This window comes from Citrus clementina, unplaced genomic scaffold, assembly GCF_000493195.1.
Source record: "Citrus clementina cultivar Clemenules unplaced genomic scaffold, Citrus_clementina_v1.0 scaffold_3, whole genome shotgun sequence".
NCBI classification, from domain to species: Eukaryota; Viridiplantae; Streptophyta; class Magnoliopsida; order Sapindales; family Rutaceae; genus Citrus; species Citrus x clementina.
This window is the reverse complement of record NW_006262339.1, coordinates 47,368,393-47,388,036: the sequence shown is the minus strand read 5'-3', so window position 1 is coordinate 47,388,036 and position 19,644 is coordinate 47,368,393. Positions and strand designations below refer to the sequence as shown.

Genomic DNA, 19,644 nt, shown 5'->3' with positions numbered 1-19,644 from the left:
CTACACGCCGAAGCTTAGGCGGATGCTTTGGAGACGAGGAGTCATCTTATTGGATTGAGCAGTGGACCCACAATCACAACCCGCCCGTTTTCGTTTTCCATTTGCCGGTGGGTAATTTTTAAGTGGAGTCCTCATTATTTTTGGAAAATAAAAACTCAGAGTCCGGAAGTTTGTAAAGTAAATCAATTTATATCATTCAAGTCCTTATTTTAATTTTTCTGTAAAAAGAGTTCACCGACCACATTTCAGTAAAAAATAATTGGGCCACCTCCTTGTTCTTTATTTAATTAATAAGTGTCAATAGTTTAAACTATTTAATGTTTTTTCCCCGTTATATTTATATCATATTTCATGTTAATCAGTTGGAATCTTTTCATAAAATTGAGTTGGGTGTAATTACTTTTCTATTTATGTAAAATTAAATTATGTGTTGTTTTGAGCAATAATATTTATACATATTAAGCTCAATGATAACATGTTAGGCTGTCAGATTTAAGTAGATATAGTGATAAAACAGTAAATGCAAAAAAAGTGTTAAAATATTTTATCAACGTTAAGGGGATTTTAATGGATTTTGAAATATATGGGAGGTTTGGTTAATTTTGACAAACAACAAGAGGGTTTAGTTTATTTTTCCCCATTAAGTGGACTGTATACGTGGCACCAAGCTTTTTCCTTTATTCTTTGTGATTGTGGTTTGGTATGTTATGTTCTTCAACTCTTCGTCTCCTTCTTTCACAAGTTGAATTAATACTTTCAATTTATCATATTCAAATGATGCTTTCAAAAATATTCTAGAAGAAAAAAAACCAAAATTTTAATTTTAATTCCTTAGGAAAAAATAAAAAAAATAAAAACAAACATTTTGGTTTGTTTTGTTTTCCACTCTTCGTCTCCTTCTTTCACAAGTTGAACTAATACTTTCAGTTTATCTTATTCAAGTTATGCTTTCAAAAAATATTCTAAAAAAAATCAAAATTTCAATTTTAATTCCTTAGGGCAAAAAAAAAAAAAAACTTGAGGATAAAATTTAATGTCTGACTGACATTAGTTTTTTTTTCTTTTTTTTAATTCTAGTTTAGCTATTAGTAGTGTGTCACAAATTCTTGTATAAATTTAATTTATACAAACTGATATAACATTATTAAATTGATTGAATTAAATATTTTTTGGTTCATATAAATTATTTTTATTATTTTGTATTTTTATTCGACCAATAAATTAGTGCCAATTCAGTAAACATAAAATAAATTTATATAAAAATTTATAACTCTATCATATATATTTTTTTTTAATTTAAGTTTGAATGTAATGGTAAATATCGATCGACGTTGGGTGTAATTCCTTCCGGTCACAATGCGTCGTACATTTTTTTTCTTTTGACTATATATATTTTCTTCGTTTGCAAGTGAATGCAAAGGACAAAAGCGTCAAAGTACTTGCTTAATTCTTTTCGGCGCGTAACAAGGCATATGCAATGCGTTCATATGATTCATGTTGAAAATATGTAGAGTTCTTTCTTCACCGATCGATCATCAAACAAACTGTATATCAACTGCTATTCTTCATTAATTAAATTAAACGCCAAGTAGTAACTAATTAATTACTAACAAAGTACATAACAAAACAAGCCAAATTCATATAATTAACTAAATACGAGTGATTAGCTTCATATATTTATATTCAGTCAAAACCATGATGACACAGCGACTGCTACCGAACCGCATCCACCGTGATCCAGCCATTTATTACGAAGCAGCAGCTGAAATCATACACAGACAGCCAAGTGTTAGTGAATCTATAGTCTGTACGAGAGCTGAACGAATTTCATAAATTTAGGAGCTAGGTTGATGTTTCTCACCCTGTTGCTGCAGACATCATACAAGAATACTCAGAAACCTGCATGGCCACTTGATTCACCTCGGCTATAGTTCTCGGGTTTATCATCTAATTTTCCTCTTAACCGACATAGAACATAATAAGGTTTCTACACACAAGGGGAAAAATAAAAATAAAAATCATAAGATTGTGTTGTTCTCAAGTTACAGAAAATTTCCATCAAATAAAGCTGCACCCTACCGACTTAATTACGAGTGAAAACTTATTGGATATATATATATATATATATAGGGAATTAACTTTTTAAAATGTGTGGTTAACTATATTTTAGAAGCTAAGCTAATTATGGTTTGCTATAGATTCCATCCAAAGCAGTTGCGACTTAAGGCTATAACATCCCAATACTAAATAGAGCCTCGTTTCACAAAATTGCTATATGAAGAAAAACAAGTTGTATAGAACAGAAGAGATTGCCTGATGAATGGAAGCTTTACTGGAATGATATTCATGAATAACCCAGCTGGTCTTCTTAGCCTTGGAACCATGACCTTTATGGAAAACTAGGTTCTTTTTCACACCAATAACTTCTTTCCCACAATTGTCCCAAATTTGACGATCGCCACCAGTCACTTTCCAGGAACCAACTTTTGTTGTTCTATCAACACGATCACTGTTTGCATACTTCTTTTGGAGTTCACTAAAAAAGTACCACTCTTCATCGTCCGGCGTTGCTGCTTGTTCTACATAAAAGATAAACATACAAACAACTTAATCAACTATTCTTTCAAAATCACACCATTAATTCAGCCTCACTCTATGCCTCCATTTGGTATTGTGTGTTATAACTTTTAAGCCTTTTAGACTACAACTACTGTAAATTAAAAATTTTAGCAGTGAAATAAATTTTGATCATATTTGGTAAATATAATTTTTTACCAAAAAAATAAATAAATATAATATAAGCTTTTCATAAAAACAAAAGTTGGATTAATAATCAAGTCACCTTTAAGGTTGGATTAATAATTAAGTCACCTTTAGTTTCAAACTAAATTTGTAAGTGTTCACCAAAAACTTCAGAGAGCCATAGCTACATACTCAACAACAACATCAAATCTAATTAACTAGAATTTGGAACAGAAATGGAATTTGATTAATTAAACTCATTGTAAGTTACTTTTGTGGTGAATGTGATAATAAGTACCTACCAGGCAATTCCCAAGGCTCAAAGGCGCAAATATTGAGCGTGTTAATTGCACGAACGCGGGAAGCATGGCCATGTATCTTGTTTTGAAGAAAATAAGTGATGATTTCGTCTTCGGTTGGACGGAATCTGTATCCCAGGCAATTATAGTCCATTTTTACTAGATAAATAAGCAACAGATCGAACAGAGAAGAGAGAGTACGTAATAGCTAGCTATATGCTTTCTTAACTAGGTTTTTGATCAAAGGAAAATTGAGCTATACGTGAAGTTAAGTGAGGAGTGGCTACTTATATAGCCCTAAAGCATTGACTTGTCAATCACTTTCGTTAGTCTTGGTCTTGGACTTATCAAAGAAGCTATGTGAAATGATTATTTGGATTTTGGACTACCAAGTTTTGTAACCTTAAATTAGTGATAAAATTCAATGTAATTCCGCGTTTGTTTGAAGCCTAAATGATATAACCCTTCTATTTACATATATTAATAGAAACGCGTGGGAACTGTTGAATATGTTTTTTATAGGAAATTTTATTTGTAATAATTATAAATTGAGTTAACAATAATCCCAAATTACAAAATATTTGAAAATAAATTAAGTTGTAAAATAGTCCCTTATAATGTTCCAACTTCATTCATGCACTGCTTTGTACTGAGGGAATTGCTCCATTTCAACTGAGGACGAATCTTTGAATTAAATATAAAAGTGGTTGAGCTGGCCTTTTACTTTTGTTAATTTTCATGAGCCGGACTCATTATATTTTATAATTTCTTCTATTTGCAAGTGGATCCTCTTCTTATCTTACTTTTGTTTTCCTTTTCCGGATCTTGCATTCTTGCTCGTGCAAAATGATTGCATGCATCCATCAATTAATTCAACTCAAAAAGTCAAAATAAACCAAAATTAGTTTGTTTGAGTAGTTCGACACTCTCACTCCTTAAGAGAGGTCAGGAGTTCAAGCCTTACTCTCATATAGAGTCACCACTTTGGCAAGCACTTTATCCCTTACGAACCGATCTGGTGCGAGCATGAATTAGTTTTGGTTGTAGTACGGGTTTAAAGGTGCCTCCCATAATTGGTGTCCACTTAAGACCATCTCGTGATTCAGAACAAAAAAAAAAAAGCTAAACTAAAAGGTAAAATGAGTAGAGGATTTGAATCCGTCTTATTTTTACCCTGTGTGAGCTAACGTAAATAATGCATAAGTAGAGTTTAGCTCTTTGAAATACCCCACCCATCAAAAAAAGGTACAAGCAATCTTAGAGTTACAGACTATTCATACAAATAAATCTGTAAAAAATTGATATGACACAAATATACCGCTTTAATATAAAAGTACAAACCTTAAAAAGAATCAATAAAAATAGTTACGTGTGTCATGTGACATATATTTTTTATGTGATTAATTCATACATGCTAAATCAGTTTGTAAACATCAAATTTAACAAATAGTACGTGACTCTTAACAATATTATATATATGGACTACGTAAATGGATTATATCATATAAGAAAATAATATAAACTTGCTTCTGAAGCAGTTGTCAAATTCTTTGACTCGTTTTTGGTCACCTTTAAACCTTGTCTTCTTCATGAGTTTGTTATATGTGTTCCCCACTTCGCACTTGCGTTGGCATTGCGCATAGACTATTCTCCTTCCTTCTAAAGTCAAAAAGTTAAATACTTTTAAGTTTCAATTTAATTCTTGCAAGATTGCATTCAAAGAATAACAACTTTAATAATTAACTGACAGAAAGACGTGTACCAGTTAAAGAACTTTCCGGAAGTCTAAAATTCAGTTTAATTGTTGAGGAACATCCTAAAAAGGCCAATTAAAATATGGTCTTCAATTAAAATTTGTTGATGTGAATGGTTTGATATTTTTACTTCTTAAAAGAGGTTAGGGTTTCAAACCCCGCTCTCGTATGGAGTCACTATTTTGGCTAGTACTTTATCATTTACGAGCCGATTCGGTGCGAGCAGATATTAGTTTGAGTTGTGATACGGACTTAAAGGTACATACTATCGTTGAAGCCCACTCATAACCACCTCGTGGTTCAAAACAAAAAAAAAAAACAAGGTCTTCCTAAATTACATCAATTTGTAAACCAATATTTACTCCCTTGTTGTTGACCAAATTTCAAATGAACTAAAATTCATTGAAGGATTCTAAAATCTTTTGAACAACTAAATTTTATTAAAAGTTATAATATTAAAATTCCCTTAATAATAGATTTTACCACTAAGGACAATTTTACTTTATGTTTATAATACTAAAATTCCCTTAATAATAGATTTTACCACTAAGGAGTAAGGACAATTTTACTTTACGTAAAGTTCATTACATTTGACACCAATCAAACACATCCATTAACAATGTCATCATCTATCTAAACTCTAATAATATTCACCTAAACATCAAATTTAAGGAAAATGACATAGGAACAAAGCAATGATAAAACAAAGACAAAAATTTCCGTCTTATTGTGAATTTTTGGAATTTTGTTTTAATGACTTTACATGTTTCTTTTTCTAAAAATCCTCTAAATTGACTTAAAAAATTAAGACAAAATTTTTTGTCTTTGTTCTATCATGATTTTTTTTTTTCATTTAATATTGCTCCAAATTTAATTCAATATAAAAGAGTTTGTATTACATTTGATTAGACGCACGAGCAAGTTTCATCGAAATTATACTGATTTTGAAGCGAATGTATATGCGACAATGATGATGTGTGTGTGGAGCTTTCATATATGACTTTCTTTAGAAGTTGTTTACTACTACATTTTCTATTCTTCCATTTATATATATATAACTCAATGCTGGTATCTTTCTTTTCTTTTTCTTTTTTTCCTTCTCCTTCCGGTCACAATGCATCGTACATTGACCTTTTGACCACAAACACTCAATACGCACACATATATATTCTGTTCGTTAGTAGTCAGCCCTTCTAACTAAATGCGAAAGGACTTAAAAGGCATCAAAGTACCAACTTAATTATCATAAAGTAGTTTACGTAACAAGGCTATATATATCCACGTTGTGAAAAATACCCATATGGCCAATTCTTCACCGATCGATCATCACACAGGTTAATAAAATAGATCAACTGCAATTCTTCATTAACTAGATTCAAACAACAAGAAACAAGTACAAACAACTCCCCAAATACACAACACACAATAAAACAAACTCATAAAGCTACTAAACAAATACAATAAGTAACATAAACTGCATCTTCTGCGATCCGGCTCTTTAGTCTTTTATTACGAAGCAGCAGCTGAGGGACGTTGTACCTAGAATAAAAGAATATCATATACAGACCTGTTACTCATTTTTTATGCGAACTGATCACATATTTAATATTAAGGTGTAAAATCGATCTTTCTCACCGGTAGTAGCAGTAGGCAGTATCCTCTGCAGCACGATTTTAATTAAGAACCAGAAGCTGCATGTCCGCTTGATGCAGCTCGGGTATAGTCCTTCTCATTTAAGTTTCCTTTTAAGTAAGAGAGAACATACGGTTTCTGCACCCAAAAAAAGAAGGGAAAAAAAAGAGGCTCATTAATACAGATGAATTAACATCATTAAATGTTACTTTTGATAACGTGAATATCTACCATTGGATTTAATAAGATAAGCTGCTCAAAATATGTGTAAAATTTTAAGTCAAATGTTTAAGTTAAATGAAACAACTAGAAAATTTCGTTAAAGTTTCACCTACCAATTTTTATGCTAATTTCAATTATGCTCATCCTCATTTACAAATTAGGCTATGTTTGCATTGTTGTGTAGCTGTGTGTTGCATAAATTAAACTAATAAAGTGTTTGATAAGCATTTAAGACTTTAGAAGTTAGGTTCAAAATGTTAGACGCTATAACTTCTATTTCAAAACAATTGTATGACATTTAAATATCAAACGGAGCCTTAGTTGATAAAAATTTACTATTAAGAAAAAACGAATGTAAAATAAGAGAATGCCTGATAAGCAGAAGCATTGTTGGAGTGGTATTCATGAATAACCCAGCTGGTCTTGACAGCATTCGAGCCACGACCTTCGTAAAAAACCAAATTCTTTTTTACACCAATAACTTCTTTCCTATTTTTGTCCCAAATTTGACGATCTTTACCGGTCACTTTCCAATGGCCAGCTCTAGTGGTTCTCTCCGTACGTGCACTGTTTGCATACTTCTTATTATGTTCACTGAAAAAGTACCACTCATCGTCATCCCTAATTGCCGCTTGTCCTGTCCATGCATATGTATATGCATAAAAATCGAATTAATTAATTAATCAATAATATATATATATAGTTATTCTCTAATGCGAACGCCCTCATTTTTTTTTTTATGCGGATACACTATTAAGCAATTTAATAGAGTCAACTTTTAATGCTATTAAACTGCATGTTTTGAAAATTAACTCTGTTATAATGTTATCCGCATTGAAAAAAATGAGGGCGCTTGAATATGAGAATAAGTATAGTGTACAAATATATAGAGTACCTACCAGGTAATTGCCAAGGCTCAAAGGCGCAAATATTGACCGTGTTAATTACATGAACGGGGAAAACATTGCCACGCATCTTGTTTTCAAGAAAATAACTGATGATTTCGTCTTCGGTTGGACGGAATCTGTAGCCCAAGTAATTATAGTCCATTGTTACTGTATAAATAAGCAACAGACCGAACGGAGAAGAGACAGTACGCAATAGCTAGCTAAATGCTTTCTCAATTGGGTTTTTGATCAAAGGAAAGTTTTGCTAAATAATGTATATATATAGAACAAAGAAGAGAGCTAGAGTATTTAATAGCTATATGATGTATATATATGCTTTAATTTCTTAGAATTTTGAAGGGAATTTTTTTGCTATACAAGAAGCCGAGGTCGAGTGACACCTTATATAGCCTTAAGTATTGACTTGGCAATCACTTTCAATATTAGTCTTGGTCTTGGACTTATCAAAGAAGCTATGTAAATGATTTGGAAGTTTGAAATCTTAAATTAACTAGTAGTGAGACAAGCAAATGCAATTCCGCGTAAGAAAATATTGGGTACGTTTTTTGTAGGAAATTTATGTGTGTGTGTGTGTGTGATATATCAAATAAATCACAAATTAATTATACGCAAATGTTACCAAATGAGGAAAATTTGCGCTTCTAATTTGCTAATTACTTAATGCACGGGCTGGCTTACAATATTATAAGTTCTGCATGCATGGGCAGCTTCCCCGTTGGAGCAAAAGCAAAGTAATAACGCGTACGCCATGCCAAGAGTTTTGAATTAGTTCTTATTTTCAAAAAAAAAAAAAAAAGAGTCTAGTTTATTCTATAGGGTTAAAATCAGCTATATGTATTTATGGATTGAATAAAAGTAAGAATTATATAATTAATATAATATAAATTAAACACTGCTTCTCAAGTAATAATTTTCAACTTCTCTAACTCGTTTTTGGTCACCTTTCCTTCGCACTTGCGTTGCGCATAGACTCGTCACCTTCCTTCGCAAGTTACAATGTTAAAATATATGCTATCAATTTTGATGCTCGCAAGAAATTGCTTTCAAAGAACATTCTGGAAAAAAAAAAAAACCTTAATAACTAACTGATCAAGGGAACAAGTAGACATGCATACATGATATACCAAAACAACTTATTAATTTCTAGAAGTTTCAGTTTAATTCTTGGAGAACATTCTAGAAATTAAAGACCAATTAAATTAACACGTCTCATATCTACTAACACTGTAGTTGTTGTAGATAGAGAAAGGATTCGAGAGAGATGATTAAGTAAACTAGAAAAATCAAATAAAGCAAAGAATATGTTTTCCGCCCAGCCAGCAGGCGGGCCTTTCTTGTTTTTCTAATGAATAATATAATAGATAGACACATACACACATATCAATCTTGTACAGATAGGCTGAGACTCGATAGCCTAGTGGCCGTAGTACCAATATAGTTGGTTACTTTGGTGACCGTAGTACCAATATAGTTGGTTACTTTGGTGACCGATAGGGATGGCAACCAAACCCAGACTCGGATCGGATCCGGATTAAACCCGGAAAATCCGGTCTGGGTTCAACCCGCACCGGCATAGTTGTTATCCGGAATCCGGATCAATTTTTGACAACCCGCATTTTTTCGGTCCGGATCCGATTTTAGGTGAACCCGTAAATCCAGAACCCGGACCCGAATATTATTTATTTTAATATTAATTTTGATCCGTAAATCCGTAAATATAAATAGAAAAATTAAAACAAAAAACAAAAACAAAAGTGAACCCTAGATCTCTCTCGTTAGTCGTTCCTGTGATCCTCTCTCGAAATTTCTCTTTCAACCTAAAAAAAATTACTGTAAATCTGTAATTTCTCCTCTCACAAGACAAGTGAAATCTGTAATTTTGTAAAGCAAATGAAATCTTCCCACGAGACAAGTTGGCCCTCTCTATTCCTACGCTCTGGTTTTGAATGATTCATTATCACTTGCACTCACTCATTTTCCTCAGTAAATGAGTGAATGATTCAGGCTTTTGAACGGAAAACACAGGCCGTGTTCCAGACTTTAGAATAGCAACACCAGCAAGAATGGATCCAGTACAACCGCATCTTGATCGTTTGCAGAGTACTGTGCCGAGCAACACGTCTGTGCAAAGTTGGGAGGATCAACAACTGAACGAGTCCCTTGCTATTAATGTCAGGGTCCACTGTTTAGCATTGCAACAGCATACCATGATGAAGTTCTTGCAACAGCAATAGCAACAGCAACATCAGCAGCAAAGCCAGACCCAGCAGCAGCAATCATCGATGGGATTTTTAGAACAACGAGTCCAGCAACAGCAGCAAGCCGTGATTGGGTCATTACAACTGCTACAGAAGCAGGCACAACAGCAGCAGTAGGCGGTGATGGGATATTTACAACAAATTACTTTTTCAAAAAAAAATAAATAGAGCAATCCGGGTTCAAAACCCGAAATCCGGAAACCCGGATTTTTCCGGGTTGAACCCGGACCGGACCCAGATTTTAAAAATCCGGGTTTAATGCGGGTCTGATTATGAGAATTTTGTGTCCGGATCCGGATCCGGAACAGCCAAACCCGGACCCGGACCCGAAAATTGCCATCCCTAGTGACCGATGATGAATTCGCAGTCCGGGTAATACTCAGACGACCCGCTTAGAGATAAATAAAATGAAAATGACCCGTTTGACTTGCTTCTTTAACTTTGGGCCCCATATAATTTGGTATTACCACGCAAGGATAAGCTTTACATAAAAGGTTTTGTTATATGCCTAAATTTCAAATAACAAAACTCATCTTCATCACCACTAAGTCCATCATCGCCGTTGCAATTGCATGGTATGGATTTTTTTTTTTAATTGTTGATGGTATTGATTTTGATAAACGTGAGAGATGAGAAGTTGATCTAAGTGAGTGATTGAGCAAATGAAAGAATAAAATAATAAAATAAAATAAAAGAGTAAAAGCTTATTTAATTCCTATTTTTGAAATTAATGTCGCTTTAGTCCCGATATTTTTAAAATTAGCTCATATCATTTATTCATTATCATTAAATTATCAACACCTCTGCCGTTACTTTTTGTTTCTTTTAATTTGTTTTTACAATATTACCCTCTTACAATAATGTTTCTTTTTTTAATAATTAACAAAAAATTAAATTACCAATTTAACTCTAAAAATAAAATAAAAATAAAAAGAATATATATTAATTTTTATGAAAAACTCTACTAAGGAATTAATATATTATTTTTTATTAATATCCAAAAATTTGGTAATTTATTTTTTACAATTTTAATTTTTTTGGACATACGTGAGCTTCCACAAAAATTAATAAATATTTTGTTTTTATTTTATTTTTGGGTTTAAAATGATAGTTTAATTTTTTTCTTTTTAATAATTTTCCAAACATAATTATTGTAAAAGGATACTATTATAAAAGCAAGTAAAAAAAAAAACAAATAGTAATGGCAGGAGTGTCAATAATTTAACGACTGAATGAGATATTTTAAGAAATATATGGATTAATGCGAGTGCTAATCTAAAAATATAAAAAATGAACAAACTTTTACCCAAAATAAAATAGGTCAATTGATTGATCTCCCACCAAAGCAAAAAGTAGAAAAAGAAATAAAAATGACAACGAACTTTAAAATTAGTTTTGAACGTTGTGGCTATCTCACAACTTCATATTATGTGATTTTACTATAACATGTGGATCAAAGGCTAAACACTCAAGTCTCTCACATATCTTCTTATTTGCTTCATATGTGAGGAATACCGCTTGGATCATGCCACACATCGATTGGAAATTGGAAGGCTAAACTTGGCAACATGTGATTGGCTTATGGAAACCATAAATAAGCTCCCTTGTTTGTAAATATGGAATCCGAATTTGAAAAGTAAATTTTCATCTCTAATAATAATGATCTTTCTGCAACACCAGTATTACGTAAAAAATAACCTTTTCAAGAACATAAAAATTCTCACATATTTTTTTAAAAAAATCATCCTGTAAAAAATGAATACACAAAACGACGTGTGTTTTGTAAAAAAAAAATTTTAAATAATCTCCAGAAAAAATTACCACATATTTCTCTAAAAATAAACATCGTTAAAAAAATTATCATACTTTTTTTAAAAATTGCCATCTTAAAAAAAATGACCTACATATTAAACAATAAACATCTTGAAAAATTGACCACGTATTTTTTTTTTTGAAAGGACAACCACATTAAAAAATGACCATATTATTATGATATTTAAGTGGATGTCCACCACATGCTCACTGTTAGCATGTGTGGTGACATGACTAAATAGCTTGATAAAATCATACATGCGGCTAATTTGATGGTGAATGTTTTGCGAACGATTGCCATCTTAAATTGTACAAAGCATGATTAGTCAACAGCCATTGTAAATATTTATAATCCATTCTAAAATAATATGATTCTAAAATACAAAAGTAACTTGTTATTTTCTCCCTCACATTCTATAACCTATATCATATATGCTTTCTATTAAGGTCCTAAAATACTTCCTAGCAATACCATCAATATTGTTAACATTGTTTTTTGAAAATAACAATTTTCTAAAGAAAATGACCACATTTTTTTTAAGTAACCCTCTCTAAAAGAAAAGGACCAAACGGGTAATTAAATTACCTATTTTACCCTTGCAACGTTAAAACCAAATTGCTCACAATATGTTTTGCATCTTCATGACTGTACATTATAACTAGCACTTGTTAATTTTTGCGGTGTTCTTCTTTTGCATCGTTGTATATGTTATTCCGACGAAGCCATAAAAGCAACCCCAGACCGTAAAACCCTTGATTCAATATCATACATTGGATAAGGGTTATTTCCACCCAGCCCCCAAATGTTTCAATATTTTCCGCCGTGCACCCGAATGTTTTGACAATGCTCACTCCACACCTAATTCCGTTAATTTGACCATTATGTTTAACGGAGCTATTTGAAATTTAAATAAATATCCGATATACCCCTTATCTTGAATTAAAGAAGAATAAAATGAGATAAAATGCTAATTTAATAATTAATATTTACATTAAAAAATTTTATTTAAAGGTAATTAATAATAATCCTATCAATTAAATTATCAAATAAATTTAATTTATTATCATCAAATAATATCAAATAATATTTAGGGCGTGAACTTCCAAATTTACCTTTTGACCGTTAGAATAAACGGTCAAAATAACGCACTTGGGTGTGGAATGAGCATTGTTGAAACATTTGGAGACGCGGTGGAAAATGTTGAAACATTTGAGGGCAGGACGGAATTAACCCCATTGGATAAAACGTTTCATTTCCAAGAATGAAGACTCGCTCTTTTATGATACTACTAATTTCAAGCAAGCAAAGCCAAAAACCATGAAGAAGAAAATCAGTAACAGTTTCACTAAGATTATGGATTTACACTTCTGAATCATACAGGATTTTCGAAAGTCCTAAGAAAGAATCTTGGGGTTATTTTTCAATCGACAATTTGTAGCTGTGCTTATAGTTCCCTTTCGGCTGGAAAACTTGGCCCACGGTGACCTATTTTGGGTTACAGATTTCTTTTCTACAGCATTTGATACTCTCTATGGCTTATCCTTAAATGACTTCAGAGCTTTACAAAATTCTCAATCTGCATTGATTTTGATTTTATCTACAAATGTGTCTAAGTATCAACTATAGATTTATGAAGAACTTTGCATCCTCACGGGCGAAAACACAACACTCAGTGGGGCATGATCAGAAAGAGAGTAATTCTCAGGCCACTTTCCTTTCTCCACTTCACTGGGGAAGAGAAATGCATCTTTCACAGCAAAACCTAGGATTTCTTTTTCTGAGCAGTCTTTGGAATCCTCCATATTGTCATTGCAATTATTCTCTATTTGTGCTGAACAAGACAAATTCCACATTCGCTGCTGCAATGCCAAAAGTTTAAGCATAGATTCCAAACACCATTGACAAACAAAGGATATGATTAACAATTTGGACAAAAAATATGCATGTACCTTAAATTCTTCATAATTAACAACACCATTTCCATCAACATCTGCTTGGGCCCATAGGTCATCAGTTTCCTGGAAGCTCAGTCCATAAGGCAGGCCAGCTAAGTTTACCTGTAAAAAGGTCAGGATACAGTCATTCATCTGTCGACTGGGACTAAATGACAAATACAAAAGCAGCTAATATTTTAAATACCTGGCGGAGAGCTTCACAGAAAGCTGAATGGGTAATAACATCACCATTGTTGTCGGCCTTAAAGAAGGCAAATGCATCGTTTTCAGCCAACGAAGCTTTTTGAAGCTGACACTGAAACCAAGAAATTTCAGCATTAGATATATACGGAAAGCTCAACATCAGTTTTTCTACACTTTCAAAGCAAAGAAAGTTATGCATATATTCTCCAAACATGATTATCGAAGTCGAACAGGGCTGGCATGCAATTTCATGTCCTAAACTAACACGGTCACCCTCTAACGACTAAACTAACGAGGACAATAAAAAAATTTAAATGATCCAACAAATGCATAGAAATTAGCACGGCCAGTTACTCACCTTTATGATACTAAAAACTGCTTCAGCCCAGCTAGCTTGTAGAGGTTTTCTTGACTGATTAGGATTTCTGAGCCAAATAAAATCAACACCACAGATGTTTCCTCGATGATTTCGGTGGCTTACCCACTAAGGGATATTGAAGACAGTCATGCAATAAAGATAACTGGTAAGTATCATAAACATCATTGTTGGTCTGGCGATATTAATGCAACAAAATTGCCGCTTGAAACTACCAACCTTGTGAGCATCTGCATCACCATCAGTGTATTGGTGAGCAACGTCATAAGACGATACAAAGCCCTGGGATCTAAGGAATTTGTAAACATGTCCACGCTTGCTTCCATTCCAGTCACTGCAGAAGTTGATTGAACAGAAATGTAAATAAATATGTCTGCATAAGGAAAATATATGATAGGCTATCAAATGTATGGATGGGAGGAAGACAGTAAACTCACCCACAGAGTATGATGGGTATGTGATTAAGCTTGTTTTCTGTCTGATACAATTCTAGATATTGAAGTATTTTGTATACCTATAAGAACAAAATGAAACACAAAGCTCAAGGTCGTCCAGCAACATAGCTAATGCCTAACAAGGAGAACATGACGGAAAGTAACCAAGATATGAATTTAGATGAAAATACATTTATACCTGATGCAGTCTTACAACAGATAGACTTGAATCATGAGGAAATAACAAATGGGTGTTTACAATCAGAATTTCTTGTTGGCCACCTCCTTGGTTTTGAAAGAAGGGGACAACAGATTCAACGTGTACAAGCTGAGCAACACGGTCGCCAAAGTCATTAAAAAGCAACTCTCTATAATTTAGAACGTTAAAGTAGTCCCGATGTAAAGCAGTTAAAAGGCCTGTAAGCAAATTGCAAATATGTCAAATTGAGCACAAAAGCCAATATCTATCTACTCATAAGACTCCTTAGTCATAATAATGACACCAGAACTTATGTGAATGAATCTAAATACAAAAGAAAGAAGAAATTGGTCAGAGAGCACATACCGTCCCCACGATTGTTGGTGCGAGCAAGGCTGAAAGTATTGTAGCCTGCATTACCAAGTCTCTCCTGATACATAAGCACAAGTTCTTCATTTCCAACCCAAAACTCCTATTAATCAAAACCAAAAAATCATTGAAATTTAGATTTTTGTCATCATGGCCACTAAAAAGTCCATTCTTTTGAACAGTTTCATCCATTTAAAAAAAAAAAGAAAGTCAAAACCTGTTGAAAATAAGCAAAAAGGGTACATGGAAGGCACCTACCTGGAGACATATAACAGAAGATCTCTCACAAATCAACCAATCCAAAATAGTCTGGTTTCTGTTGAACCAGGAGTCTCTTACATCACTCTCACGAAGACTTTGATTCTATTTCATTGCCAACCAAAAAAAAAAAAAAAAGAATCAGCCAACAGAAATTTGTAATAATAATGATAATAAAAAGGAACAAGACAGATATAAGAAGAAACCTGATGATCGAGTCGCTTGTATATGGGAGCCAAAATATTAAAAGTGGTACAAGAAATGCAACACTCGCCCATTATTGAAGAAACATACCCACTATTGCTTCTTGGAACTGATCTTTTATAACCAACGCGGGACTCATTACCATTTGTATTCAAATTCGGAATGCTTAAATTATTCGAATCCACTACTGCCACCTATAATTTCATTTCAATTTTCAATATCATTTATTATAAACCAAAACGCAAACAGATAAAGAAAGCAAAAAGGAGAAATTATACAAACCATTTTACAACTATTGCCCACTTTGATTGAAAGAGATGATGATGGTTCTGCAAAGAGATGCTGATGCTCTGAGTTTTGTGGGTAAAAATTAAAATTGATACAATGAATCCAGCTGGGTATTTTTCTGATTTTATATGGAGAGACGAGAAACAATTTATCGTTCTTGTTCTGTCCCTATACAAAACAAGAGGGCCCACGTTTGTTTTGTTTATTTATCGTTTAGTTAATAAATACTAATATAAAATTAAAATAAAAAGTTTTACAGCGTGCTTCGTTTATTTGGTTTTTGTTCTCTGTGGGCCGCGTAACCGAATTTTCTAAATATCAGTTAGTCGGTTGGTTAATAATCGGAGGTGGAGCCTTATGCGCTTGCGGCTTCAACTTGTTAACTTTTTAGTGACATTTTTTAGTATTTATTAGGGATTGCTTTAGCTTTTCAAAAAACAAAAAAAAAAAGGATAGATTTTAAAATAATCAATTTTATAAATAATTTCATTGTACATTTAGTAAATATAGATCATGGAATCACTATTTCTCAATAAATTTGTTATACATGTTTGGCGAATTGATTCTAAGCATATAATATTTATGTACAATGACTAAAATGTGCACATTTTATTAAAGAAAATATTTTTTATTCAAATTTTGAATTAATTATTAAATACTTACTAAGAATATAATTAATTTTGAATTAATTATTAAATAGACGCCGTTGTTTCTCCTATGTCGATGATGACATAACCATTGCGCGAGAAAGACAATTTGGAGTTTAGCAGAGTTGTTGATGTCGAACTAAGAGTACTTTCACCAATGGGGTGTTAGAGATATTGTCGGCACCTGTGATTGCTTTGCTATTTTTAGTTATTTTTTAATTTTTTTTAATTCATAAATATTAATAAATTATATTATTCTTTAGCGGGTAGGTATTTTTGAAAATATGTTCTGAAGATGAGGACAAAATAGAAATTGCAGATTATAACCTCATATTCTTTTTTTAAAAAAAAATGATATTCAAAAGATATTTTTGATAGTTTTTAGTGTTTAGTACAAAAGTTGATTACCTGATAATCAAATTTTCAAAAGTATTCACTAAACACATTTTAGGTGCTTGACAATCAATCTAAAAGCAATCTCATCCATGTTTACGTTTCATTTTTATGCACAATGGTTGTCTACTTGTGATGATTAAAGCAATCTCTCCTTTTTCTTTTGCTTTTTCATAAATAAATAAAATAAATTATCGCGTGCGTTTTACGCGCACGTTATCTCTAGATTATCATGGCTAGAGGATTAAAATTTTAGTGATATAATCAAAAATAGATTCGTAACATAAATAAGGTTCAAATTTAACATAGAATTTGTTATACAAAAATCTTATACCTGTAGATTCTCTAGCAACAATAGAACGCAAAATCTGGGGGAAAATAATGATAATTGTAAAATAGTCACAATCGGAACAGTCAAATGTAGTTGATATACTGTTATTAACGGGTCACTGTTATTGTTTATTTACGCTGTAGCAGTGTAGCTTGTAACTCGTACGGGTTAAAATATTGGCAACGATAAAAAAAGGCAGTTCTAAACTAAAACGTTGGTTAGAAACAAGGAAAGGTCAATTAATTATATTCACAAGATTTTGTATTGTCATGCAGCATGCAAATCAAAATCATGGAAGTGTCTCGTTTTTAAAATGTAAAAGGTCAATACCTTTTACCCCTTCACTCAGAAGGCAACCATTAAAAAAAAAAAAAAAAAAAAAAAAAAGAGGGTTAATACCAATTATTTTAATACCAATATTTTTGGTTGGTTAAGATCCGAAATGTGCTCGTACGAACTGGTGAAAACTCAATGATTCATGAAGATAAAGTGTTTTTTTAATTAATTATTTTACTAAGATCATGAAGACGGTGACGCGTTTTGTGAGTGTCCGTGGGTTCTGCCGTGCTGGTGCCTCTCTGTCGACACGTCAGTGTTAAAGACAGACGGTACATCCGAGCCAGCTAAGGCTAAAGGCACGTTGCCTCGTGTCAACTAATTACACATGCCAAGATCCAAAATAAATTAATAATTCAGTTTTGTTTTTAAGTCCCTAAAAAAAAAAAAAATGTTTCTCCTACCAACCCTTGTAAATTTAATTTTAAATGTATAATTGTCGAACTCAATTTATAGCAATTCTGAATTTAAAAAACTGCATCTTAATTTAAAACGAGTCTTATGTTGCGACCCCTCACAGAGACTCATAAACTAGACGGGGGTATATTAATTTACTTAAAAGAATTCAATTTAAGTTTCATTTAATTTTGTATCTAATCTACTCATTTCAAGTAAATTTGATAATAAAAAGGTTATCTTCTTTTTTTTTTCTTATTTCTTGTATTTTAGTCCAAGTCTGTGTCGATAAATCGAAAAACTTATTGGGAACAAATACAAATATAAAATATGGTTGAGATTGAATATTATTATTTGAAAAATTAGACGCAACGGGGCAGCTATCCACACCGAGCGTATAGTGGATACCCCACTATATGTTGCTGTTGATTTTTGTTTTATCACGTTTTTTTTTTGAATACTGATTAATCATCAGATTACTGCATTACACAGATATTTACAACAACTGCTATTGTAGCAGAGATATTACACTGATATTTACAATCAGATATATATAATTAGAACTTACAGTATTACATTAAATTCTATGAAGTACATACCCAGACAAATAACCCATCACAGGAGAGGGATGTCCATACTCTATGAAGTACATGTCCAGACAAATAACCCCTCACAGGAGAAGGATGTCCATACTCCACTCGCATTTCGCGGGAGAAAAATTTTTAAATATGAAGAACATTTAGTCTCCACAAGGCCGAAGTGGCATCACGTTTTTCTTTAGACTATATAATGAATGGCTATATTTTATGTCTTCTATTGTACTTATATCGACACATGTTTTTTTTTAAAATATATTTATATTGCAAAATATTGTTAGCCTGTTTGTCAGCCATCTTTGGGACCAATCTTTGATCTGTCATCTGTGTAGATTGTCGTGGCGATGAGTGTAGTATGCAGGTCTCCGCCACTCGAGACCCCAGTAAAGAGAAAATTATAAAAGGTAGAATTGAACTCATTTTCACAAAGTTGGCTAGTGTAGGTGAGAAAAGAGGGTTATTATTAACATTCGAATTTAAGTTAAATGCAATATTCACCTTCTCATTTTATATTAAATTATTAATATAAAATAAAAGCTTCATTGGCATTAGCGTCTAAGTAAATATTGATTGAGCATACTAAACTTCCTAAGCATTTTCCTGAAACAAATTGGTAACCAACGGTCCAACCTATCGTCAAATCGGTAGCAATCACATACCAAACACATTTTTTTTTCTTTGGTATTAAGCTGCCTCAACCTATATTGTCGTCTCACTGAATGCACTCGCCACCAATTTGATTGACTCCCAACTCCAGCCCCAAATACTTTTTTTTTTTACTTGAAAAGAAAAACAACTACAATGTTGTGTTAGGGAGCAAGCACTGGGTCTGGGAAATTTGTTAACTACACTTATACGGAATAACTGAGCATTAATTTAGTAAATGTATAATGCAAGCAATTAGTTATCACTGCTGTTTCACTCTCTCTCTCTCTCGCAACCCTCAAGTGGAATAAAAAAAAAAAAATTAGATAGTGTTTCATTGTCCATTTTTCATTTTACCAACATAAAATGCATCGGTAAGGCTCGAGAACAAGCGGCCTAATTTATT

At 32.5% G+C, this 19,644-nt stretch overlaps 3 protein-coding genes across 4 annotated transcripts; all 3 read right to left on the bottom strand.

Annotated features, from left to right (window-relative positions):
* Positions 1-2,271: 2,271 nt before the first annotated feature.
* Positions 2,272-3,272, bottom strand: LOC18047064 (NAC domain-containing protein 62). Its single transcript, XM_024187589.1, has 2 exons — positions 3,045-3,272; positions 2,272-2,579 (listed from the first exon to the last, which is right to left on the bottom strand). The coding sequence occupies exons 1-2, from the start codon at positions 3,193-3,195 to the stop codon at positions 2,272-2,274; spliced, it is 459 nt and encodes a 152-aa protein (XP_024043357.1). The 5' UTR covers positions 3,196-3,272.
* A 3,715-nt stretch (positions 3,273-6,987) lies between these two features.
* LOC112100019 (NAC domain-containing protein 71-like) lies at positions 6,988-7,796 on the bottom strand. The gene is made up of 2 exons (XM_024187588.1): positions 7,549-7,796; positions 6,988-7,286 (listed from the first exon to the last, which is right to left on the bottom strand). The coding sequence occupies exons 1-2, from the start codon at positions 7,697-7,699 to the stop codon at positions 6,988-6,990; spliced, it is 450 nt and encodes a 149-aa protein (XP_024043356.1). The 5' UTR covers positions 7,700-7,796.
* A 5,152-nt stretch (positions 7,797-12,948) lies between these two features.
* Positions 12,949-16,054, bottom strand: LOC18047063 (uncharacterized calcium-binding protein At1g02270). 2 transcript variants are annotated; one of them, XM_006444623.2, is made up of 11 exons: positions 15,889-16,054; positions 15,609-15,800; positions 15,403-15,507; positions 15,142-15,205; positions 14,776-14,993; positions 14,580-14,656; positions 14,362-14,476; positions 14,125-14,250; positions 13,768-13,878; positions 13,578-13,685; positions 12,949-13,487 (listed from the first exon to the last, which is right to left on the bottom strand). In XM_006444623.2, the coding sequence occupies exons 1-11, from the start codon at positions 15,889-15,891 to the stop codon at positions 13,257-13,259; spliced, it is 1,350 nt and encodes a 449-aa protein (XP_006444686.1). In that variant the 5' UTR covers positions 15,892-16,054; the 3' UTR covers positions 12,949-13,256. The 2 variants fall into 2 exon arrangements, with proteins under 2 accessions (XP_006444686.1, XP_006444687.1); XM_006444624.2 differs by having other exon boundaries at positions 15,142-15,247; positions 15,889-16,053.
* Between the last annotated feature and the right edge of the window lie 3,590 nt (positions 16,055-19,644).